This window comes from Anopheles nili, chromosome 2 (genome assembly GCF_943737925.1).
Source record: "Anopheles nili chromosome 2, idAnoNiliSN_F5_01, whole genome shotgun sequence".
In the NCBI taxonomy this organism is placed as follows: domain Eukaryota; kingdom Metazoa; phylum Arthropoda; class Insecta; order Diptera; family Culicidae; genus Anopheles; species Anopheles nili.
Window position 1 is genome coordinate 37,164,350 of NC_071291.1, and position 10,484 is coordinate 37,174,833.

Below are 10,484 nucleotides of genomic sequence, written 5' to 3' on the forward strand. Positions count from 1 at the left end.
CACACACAAACACGGGACACACACGCACGCAACCGCAAGGAGGTCTGGTAGGTTTTGGTTAATCCTTCTCGCTGGCAGCACTTTCCCGCACTGAGTTGAGTAATCTTCACCAACACCGCGTGCACCGCATTTTCCTTTCGCTCGCTTGCTTCCTCCGTGAAACAATTTAGTGGAGCGTAATTTATTTAAATTTCTTCATCCTCTGCCTGCTGCACTTCACTTATTATTAATGCACACGCGAATTTTTCCTCCGCAAAAAAAAAACAAACAAACACGCGTGTAATCCATGCAAAACCACACTACTGCTCCATCGCCCGTCGTGGATCGTCGTTTTTCTTCCGTAAGCTGCGGGAGGCGTTAGTTTCCCGAGGGCCGTTGGCCGCTGTGACGACTCAACTGGCGGTAGTAACTTTGTTCACCATTTTTAGGGACCATTTGTTCACTCAAAAACGTTCGCTTTCGCTGGGAAACCCACGTTCCTGCAGGCAGCCATCTCCGGCCTGGCGTTATGGCTGAGTTATGTTAATCAGCTGGCAGGAAGGCAGGTTGGCTGCATTTGCCCTCCACTTTCGATGTGCCGGCGTGACGTGCTGGGCTCGATTGAATCCACGCTTTACACACTATCGTCCGCGCGGTTCGGATCCTTTCGGTGGAAGCCAAACCTCTGCCACCAGTGCGATCCCGCGCCCACTGTGTAACAGTGTGGTGGGTTCCTTTCCCTGGTGGGGTTTGTATGAGAACGGTTGTGGCTTTTCTGCTGCTTCTTCTTTTTCTTCTTCTTCTTCGGCTTCAAATCCTGCCCTAGGACGACTCGCGACGGTCCACGACGAACCGAAACTGAACGTCACTGAAATCGAACTGATGCCTTCATCGGCCACGACACGTTCAACGCGCCAACCGTTCGCGTGCCACATCGTACGGCGCGCGCCAGTGCACTATGGGGAAATCCTGGCCGCACGGATGGTCATAAATGTGTCCGGCAGGAGATATTGGGCTTCATTATTTCATCACATTTGAATATACGTGTACTACGAGTGAAAATCGTATGGGTCCCCTTTGTTGGCTTAATCATTTTCTCAATCAACAATTTTCATTTGGTTAAAAATTTTACCAATATCATCCAGGAATAGACAGTAGATGTATTGTTCAATATTTTGGGATTTTTTCTTCTTGCTATTTTATCGCTACAACTGATGCTACGACATGCTCACATAGCTCCATCATAAGACAATGTAAAACACTAATCTCCTATTCCCACTGTGTTACGATCGAAACTCGTGCCGGTTTCGTGCTCCACCTCGAACAGCTTCTCTCGTGTGGGATACATCGCTCAGCTGGGAGCGTATCAGCTGCATTATTATCCTGCTCCACATGTAAGGGAGCCATGCTCCCCATGCAATCTGCCAAAAGTGTCGAATGCGAGAACGGCAGAGAGACGGATGCGAGAGAAAACCATCAACTCCTGCAAACGGTTGCTCACCTCTCGTTGCAACAACACCACCATCTTAGCGCACGGAACCGTGCTCGAATGGGGAAGGATGGAAACTGCTCGAAACGCAAGGATACCGGTGTTTACCGACCTTCGCACCACTACGTGCGCACGGAAAACAGATGGACCCGTTGCCACGGTTGCTTCCAAGCGTTGGTCAAACACGGTCTCCAAAACGGCTACGCAGAGCCGGTGCCGAATTTTATACGCGCTTGGCTTGGCTTGATCCCTGAAGGGCGACCTAACCACTTGAAGGCAAGTGCCGTTGTCAGATTGCTTTCAAAACAATTGTTTTCAAAGTGCTGCCAGCGAGAGCCTGCACGAGCGCGCGCCACCCGGCTACAACATGGCCCAGGCACTTGTTTAAAGCATGGGAACAGACGCATTTTCTGGTCGCCTTCCCCCCAACGACGAAGGACTCCTTCAGCGAAGGAATAGGCTCGTCCACGAAAAGAAGCGAAAAAAAAACACATGCATCCCTTGGGTTTAATGAAACATTCGGAAACGAAAACTCCTCGAATGCCACACATAGAAGGCGGGGATTTTCTGCAAAACACGCTTTGCGCAGTAGGCTATATTTAGGACGCGAGGGAACATTCTTCACCGAGAAGGATGGGAAGGCTTTCGGCATTTTTTTCCCGGAAAAAGTTGACGCCCGCGAAGACTCGCCTGCTGGTGGATCAGCTGAAAACGTCCTGCGGTATATTTTTGGACCCCACCATTCGCTCGCCCAACATCCAGGGAACGAAGGCTTTAAAGGTATGCGTAACGTTCGAGGAAAGCAAGTGGTGTGTAGCTGCGTACCATTACATCCCGTGTAGATCTTGCGTAAAATCATCACCAGATCCCAGCGTGACATCATCCAGTACATCCCGGAGCGGGACGCCATCTTGGAGTGCTCGCTCGTGCTGGTACAAAATTACGTGGCCCACTTGCGGCTTCGACCTAGCCCGTTGAAGCGCTTCCGCAAGGAGGCATTCGGGGACGCGAAAGTGCTCTTCCAAACGGCCGTTGATCTGCTGATACCGGAGCTCCAGGATGAGGTCATCGACACCATCCTTAAGTTTCTGCAGACGGAGAACCTCTGGAAGGTGGAGTTCATCTGCGTGGAGATCCTGCTGTTCGTGCTGGAGTGTCGCTCACCATCCGCACTGCTGCTATCGAAGCTGATCGATCGTATCGAGCGCTCGCTCACGGTACCGGACGTTGCGCAGGTACGCCACGTGCTGTCGGTGCTGCAAAACGTGATCGCTTCGCAACGTTGGGACGACATAGAGTACTCCGAGCTGTCGAAACTGTTGCGGTTCTACCATAGCAGCGTGATGATTGGAACTAGCCGCAATCAGATCTACGAATTACGACGTGGGTTCGAAAAGTGTCTGAAAACGTTGATCCCACTGCTGTCGGTGGCTGATGTGTACTGGTTCTTTGCCGTCATGCTACCACTCGCTTTCGACACGGAGATGTCCGACGAGGCACGGATCGAGTTTGGGTCTACCGTGGAGTACACCGCTTCGAAGATGGTGATCTGTGATCAGCGCAGCTCACAGCACACGGCCGAGATGTGCTCGTTCGTGATGCAGTACCTGTTGCAGTACGTCACCTCCGACGAAGCCACACGGTGCATTCTCGCTTGCAAGGTGCTGACGAAGTTGCTCGATCGAGGTGAGCATGGCCCGGACCAGTTCCAGACGCCCATCATATTCCACATGGACACGTACTACGACATCGTGCTGGCTACGGACTTTTTGCCGCTTCATCAGCTGCTCGTGGTGCATCGTGTAAATCTGGAGCAGGCGCTGTTGAAGGCGATCGAGCGGCACAGCAAGCGCAAGATGAACCTGGAGGTGTTCTATCAGCTCCTGTGCACGATGCTCGTCGAAGCACCGAGTGGGTTTACTGCGGCCGTCGTAAGCTGCCTGCTGCTGAAGGTGCAGAAGTTGTTCCTCGACGATCCTGCCGATATGCAATCGGTCGTGGTGGAACAAAACAAGCGGCAGCACGCTAATCGCATTCACGGCACCATCATGGCGGTGATGACGCTGATCAACTGGATCCATCGTACGGGCTCGATGAACGCGTACGTCACGCGTATCCTGAACGATCGGTTCGATCACGCACCGAGCCTTAATCCGCCACTGCGCGAGCATTACCGGTACGCGCCACATCACATCTCGTGGTACGAGCGGTGGCTGTTTTTCGACACGCTCGAGATCCGGTACGGGCTGTGGAAGTGCTTCCGAATCGCGGAGGAGAAAATTCCCAAACCGGTCCGGATGAGCACCATCATGAACCGCGATCGCAGGCGACGGCTCAATGGCATTTCCCTGCACATCTTGGCTGGAATGTGAGCAGCCGGGCAAAGCGTCATTCTGTTGGTGGTTAAATTTTGTGTCGTTTCCGTGCTCAGTTCCGTGGGTTGAAAAATTTGCAGTCGGTAAATTGAGCTTAGTGAAATATAGTTCGTTTGCTTCTACGGAGTGACTGGTTTTTATGAGACAATCTTTTAATGGACCGGTTTTGTACTTGTAGGTTTTGTACGTCAAATTTCCATTGCAAAACGAACATGGGAACCATTAGGATTTATCTGAATTCTAGCCCAACGTAAGGCTTATAAAATGCCGCAAGTTGTAAATAAATTGTCATTGAAAAAGCAACATGTTACGGAAAATTTTTAGCAAATTTTGTTGAACATAATACCAATTTCATGTTGCGTTTTGATTTCCTATAATTCACACCACACACACACATTGTTATTTCTGGTTGATCTGGTTGATAATAGAATGGAAATCACCACGAATCAAACGTGCTTGTTTTTTTTTTGGTCTTGAAGTATCATCGCTTCCGTAAATGCAACCCGCGGAATTCGTGCGTTGCAAATGTTGATTCACTGAAAGGAAAGTTTTTTACGCAATTGTTTCATTGTTTTATCAATACATTGTTCCGCTCGTAGGTGTAAAGCTTGTGGGAGGGGTTTGTTTTTAAACAAAATCGCATTGCGTATTCTGCGTTTGCTTTGGCATATTAATTCATGCGCTCATATCAAGCATCCATTCGCTGTGCTTTAATTCCTGCCATTTGTGCTTTTCCACCGGTCTATTTCCAATCGTTTGAAGCTTTTTTACTGCTTTCAGAGGTCAATCTTCTCACTCCATGCCACACGGCTTCGGCCAGGAGCTTTAATAATTCACCCGCATACGATATCATGTGTAACCTTGCGAAGATTCGCGTCCTCATTTCTTCCCGGTCGCTGGGTTACGATGATGGCCGGGATATTTTCATCTCGCATTAAAAGTCTAATAGCTGATTCAGCTGATGAGCTGCGCTACACGGAAACAGAAACTCCGAGAAGCTAAAGCAAACGCATCTTGCTGCAATGGCTGCCTTCCATTGCAAGTGCAACGAAATATCAACGAAACTTTTCCCCACAGACGAAGCGGAAAACGGTTGCCCAGATTCATACCGATGAAAGCCGGCGTAACGTTCGGATTGCATTGCACAGTAAACTCCACCAGCACCAGCACCGTCTGGCTCTAAAACCGGACACGGGAAAAAGACGAAGCCGAGCTTCGAACGTACGGGAAACGGAATCGACCGAAAACCGAAATGCGACGGGCTGGGCTGCAATGAACATAAATCAATCAGTGTATGAATAATTTAGCACAAATTCATCGTCTCGAGGAAAACCCACGGTGGGCCGGGAAACCAGGTGAACCGTCCCAGGTCCTCAATTGGTTTTGCTACCCCTTTGCTGCCGAACGTGCCACTTCCGTCCGCAAAAGTTCGAAGGTAGACCGTGCTCAATGGATTCGCTTACGGATAGGAAGCTATTATTTTAGCGTTCCTACGAACTAATTGGTAGTTACTGCTCGGCCAACCTGCATTAGTAATGAGAACCACTGGCAGGCGGCTGGCTGGAAAGGAAAACGAGGACACGAGAAATCTCGACCACCGTTACGGCTGCAATTTGCACGCTCTTCGAAGCTCGCTGTGTTTCGCTTGTTTGCTTGTGATCTTCTTCGAAGATTCCTTCCGTGAGATTATGCATTCTTTGGCATATGTACTATCACCAAACTAGCTGATGATGATGCTTCACCATCGAGTTGACATAAATTGTGCTTTCAACCAGCGGGTAACCAAACCGACACAGCTCTTTTCAAAAACACAAGTGCCGATTGAGAAAGCGCTCGATCGCTAACGGACACAAGCAGTAACCAAAGCGCACCCGGGCGAAGGTCGTTCGGACCAATTTCAGTCTAATGCTTTGCTGTTCCGATCAGATAAACGAGTACCCAGCGAAACCCACCACCCATTCGGTTCTGCTAATGGAGAGAGAGAGAGAAAATCGCCTCACGGAATCGACTTTTTCTGCTATCGATTTTTCAATCATGACGCGTGATGACGGCTAACACGCACAGACCCCCCGATGGTGCAGGCCGCAGAGTGGGTGCCTTCGTTTGCCAATTCCCACGGTTTTGCTCCCGCGGTGAAAAACCCGGTACGGTGATGGGAATTGGCGCAAAGCCTGCCTGTGCTCAGCGCCAACGTCGTCGTCGTCGTCGTCCTGCTGCCGGCAATTTTCCACCCGCACGTGTGTGCATTTTACAACCTGCATCCATCGTCGTCCTTGCGTTTGCGTTGCATTCTGCTTAAAGGGCTTCGACTGCACAAACTGCGTGCAGCTGTGTGGCTTGTACGATTGAAACCTCATCGAAGGGGAACCGGAGTCGTACGAGAGTCGATCAAATCGATGTACGATTGGTGCTGGAAATTGTGGATGGAAAAAACGCTTGTAAAATGCCCACAAATGGTCTTTAGTGGATGCTTTCAACCAACGAAGGCTTTCTCCGGATAGCTTTCCGTTACCGTGCGCTCCATCTCGTTCATCGCAGCAAAGGAAAAACGAAATCGTGAGGAAAAATCAGGTACTCCCTCCCAGCTGGTGGCTGTTTGTTATTTTTCATCATCGGCCTGTTTGGTGCGCCGTTCATCATAGTGTCAGCACCAGATTCACACGCTTCACAGCTGCGAAACTGCATCGCTGCTGCAACTGCATTCCGCACCCGGGGAAAAACACACACGCGGTGGTATTAATAAAATCACAAACGATGCTAATTAAATCGTTGACTCGCCCGAACAAAGCAGGAAACCCCCCCCCCCTTGTGCCAGCGATCGGTGTTGTTGGGTCGTGGCTGATGCGAAGGTTCACCGGTAGTTTGTGCCTGCGGTACCATCTTGGCCCTTCCCGCCAACCATCTAGGTCGATGGCTAAATCGAGCCTCCCCCTTCCCGGATTTAGCCGAGTGCCGTTTCAGGTACCGACCGATACCCCGGGATGTGGGGGACTTTCGAAATTTAGGTTATAAATAAGAGCTCGTAAATAACCGGCGCGCGATGATGCGGTTTCAATGGCTTTGGCTCGCCAACGTGTCGGTCTTTTGGGGGGCGCTCCGATTTTCGAATGCCGCCACAATCGGGACCACCACGGAGGGGCGGGGGCGTCGCGATGCGTTTAGAATTTAACAATCGATGCTTTATTGCACCGAATGAGGTGGCATGCAGTGCCGGGTGCATTCGCTGCAGTGGTGGCTTAGAAATCATTTTCTGGCATGCACACGTGTCCACCCGGGGCTGTCTCGCTGTTGGTGAGAATAAATTAGCTTCAGCGTTTTACTTCGAACCGGGTGCTCACCGTTCACATATTTAGTGTTGGTAATAATGTTATTTAGATCATGTGCGATCGGGTTGAATCAGTTTATTAATTATGTATGTCTTTAAATTCGTGCATTACGCTAACGAGTAAGCGACTAACTGAAGACGTAAAATAATTCACGATAAATAGTAACTTGTATACTTTCAAGAAAATGTTAGCAAATGAAATGTTTTGAAAACTGTTTTTTTTTGTGTTCAAAAGTAAGTTATTTTCAACGCTTTTCTTTTTTCATTTAGCAATATAGCTTAAATTACATGTCACACTACCACCGCACGAACTTCTGCGCTGAACAAAGGCGCACAAATACACCCAAGTTGAGTGTTCAAAGTAAAGTCAATTGGCAACCAACCAACTGGAACGTCTTTGGGTAATGGAAGGAGCACAGCATGAAAAAAAAAACACACTCCGTCCACTCGTTTCAGTATTCATATCATACCACAAACAACTGACCACTTTCTTTGCCGGGCGTTTCTCCATTCTAACCGACCATTTGCTGCAACCGTGGAACCGAAAGGCGTCCGAGCTGGAATCAACACAAACCCACGTACAACCACACACACACAGGGAGACATGCACACATATTTACCCATGGCAAAGACAAGCCCTCCCGGTGTGATCGTAATTAAGCTTGGTGTAAATATTTACCGGTTCGAGATTTTAGTGGCTTATCCCGGGGGATTGCGTTTTTGGATTTACGTTTCTTTCTTTACGTGACTTTCCCCGGCCATCCTTTCACCCGCCCGCTACCCCTCTCTTCCACGCTCCCAATTCCGCTTCCCACCGCAACGCCGCCCGCAAAGCAATCGACACCTTTCTGCTTTGCCGGACCGCATAGAGCGCAGCCGGTGTCGGTTCGTGTTGCGACGGCCCTACGAGACGTCAATCTCTCGATACCGCGGACAAGAGCAAAAGCTAAACACACCACCGTGGTTGGGAGAAGGGAAGTCCAACCAACCATCATCGGTGCCGTTCCTGTTTCCGAGTTTTGCTCCGCGTTTTTTTTTTCTTTTTTCGTTGTTGTTTCTGTTGTGCCTATTTATCTGATTGCACACGAACACGAAGCCGCTGTGTGTACATCGAAGCAACCCAGGCGTCTCCAAACCGAGCAAAGTATTGCCATAACAACGTTTCAGCATCTCCATCTGCTGGTTGTGGATGCGAGAGAGAGAAAGAGAGAGAGAGATAGAGTGAGGTAAGGGAAAATGTATACACAACACACTCACGCCACCGTCAATTGACGGCCAGCCGGCGGCGGCCAGAGGTTCGGAAAGCGATGGAAAATTTAAGCATGACGCCGTCCTCCACCGTGGTTTTCTGCTACACCTTTGGCCAATTTACACTTTTGTTGGTCAACGGTTCCGCTCGGGAAGCACGGTTGGCGTCCTCGTTTTTTTGTTTTTTTTTTTTGCTCTTTGATTTTGGTTTAATTTCCACGCGCGTACGTCGCGTATCGTCCTCGGTCACGCTGGAAAGGGGCCACCTAATTTGTGTGCGGTTTCGATGGTTTCGGTCAGTGATGGTTTCATTTTTTGTTTTTTTTTTTTGGGTGTGCCATCAGCCTGAGAAACTAGGTCCAATGCGGTGAAGCAGATACTTGATTAGTGCGAAGAAGGAGACCTCAGCTTCGTTAGCAGTACTGTCATAACAACAAATTGTAAATTAATTCAACGCTACACCCTTAACCGCACACCTACTTCTCACTCTTCCGTACTCGCACCATTTATGTATCTCTCTCTCTCTCTCTCACTCTCTCTCTGTCTCGTTTGATTGGTTCCGTTTTGCTTTCGTCTCATTTGCCACCAATCGCCAAACGGTGTCGTTCCTCCCGGCCGTAAGTCGAGTAAATTGAACATGACAAACTTTTGCACCAAGGATCGTTTTCGCATCATTCACTTCATTTCACTGCTCTCCGGGAGGAGGACCTTTTCTTTCTATCTTTTTTTTTGCGATACAACTTCCAGTGTCGGACGCACCATTGACGTCTCTTCCCCGATGGAGGCGCCTGGTGTCTCACGTGTTTCATGTTGTGTCATTTTTATTTTATTTTATTTTTTTTTCTCATCTTGTCCTCAACATCCCAATCGATAGAACTCCGCTGGGGAATGGTTTTGAAGCTTGCTTTTTGGTGTTGGTATGAAAAAAAAGTGCAATAAAGACACCATAGCCCTCGACGGCAGAAAAGCGAATTGAGCGAAAACCGAACGAAAAAGGGGGGTCTGTCTTGCCGTGCATCGCAAAATGTGTCAATAAATCAATCGAAACGAAACGAGAATTACGACCCGCGCCAATACACCGGGCTTTGGCGTGGCCATAGCTACACCTGAGACACTGTTTAGTCGTGACGGTTATGACCGCAAACCAGACCGATCAATTAATTTTCCTTATTACCTGCGACGTCAGCTTCGTCTGGTTTTTGAGGGGTTTTAAATTTGGATCATCAGAAAATGTTCTATGGTTGAAAATAGGTTTTTTTTTTCAAACCATTGTACCATATTAGGTATAACGCCTCCGGGATATCAGCTATGAATCATACTTTATGAATTATGACAATTTTCTTTTTCAAAATAATGTTCTTAATTACATTGATTTTTGTTTGCTTTTGTCTTTGTTATAACTGGTTTATTTACAAACTAATATTTATATGTACAACACATAAACCAAAACAAGATTGCTTTCAATTTATGCTGGTTTTCGATGGCTGTGGTAAATTTGCTTCAAATAGAGTGAGTAAAACCAGAAAAGGTAGAAAAATAATTCCCAATTACTGTTAACATTAATCATGCCTTACATATTTCTACTACGTTAATGTTTTAGTTCAACTAAACAGCCATACCTTTCGCCATATGGTCGACCGAACCCGCATTTACCCAAGCCTAAACAGCACGTTTCTATTCACACTCGAGCTATATATCAAAAATAACACCCAAACCCAAATAAGAAAGCAATACATGTACCACCCGAAAAAAAACGCGTGATTCAGTAAATTCGTTACGTGTTTCAGCTCCCTCACGGTAGTGCGTTTTTCCCGTCCCGGTGGACAAATTTGTGCTATACCGCATGGGAATGAACCGCTTGATGGACGCTTTTCCAAGAACCGGCTGAAAATCGGTACCAAAATTAGCCGCTCCCAGCGGTGCCGGCCATTTTGCTGGCGTTCTCCATTTGAATATAGCCGTAATACGCATCCGTGGGCAGATAGCTTGACAAGTGTTTTATATTTGTATTTTCCATCCACCGGCTGCCTGCCTGCTGACCGGCAAACACGCGAATAACTCCTTCGCG

At 48.3% G+C, this 10,484-nt stretch overlaps 1 protein-coding gene across 1 annotated transcript; it reads left to right on the forward strand.

The window, feature by feature from the left end:
• The first annotated feature begins 2,101 nt into the window (after positions 1–2,101).
• On the forward strand, positions 2,102–3,840 carry LOC128721152 (uncharacterized). Its single transcript, XM_053814874.1, has 2 exons — positions 2,102–2,248; positions 2,311–3,840. The coding sequence occupies exons 1-2, from the start codon at positions 2,102–2,104 to the stop codon at positions 3,838–3,840; spliced, it is 1,677 nt and encodes a 558-aa protein (XP_053670849.1).
• The last annotated feature ends 6,644 nt before the right edge of the window (positions 3,841–10,484 follow it).

Excerpts from the sequence above, each read along its gene's own strand:
- LOC128721152 (XM_053814874.1), top strand. The coding sequence starts at position 2,102 with ATGGGAAGGCTTTCGGCATTTTTTTCCCGGAAAAAGTTGACGCCCGCG. Across the intron at positions 2,249-2,310 it reads AGGGAACGAAGGCTTTAAAG|ATCTTGCGTAAAATCATCAC; the intron begins GTATGCGTAACG and ends CATCCCGTGTAG.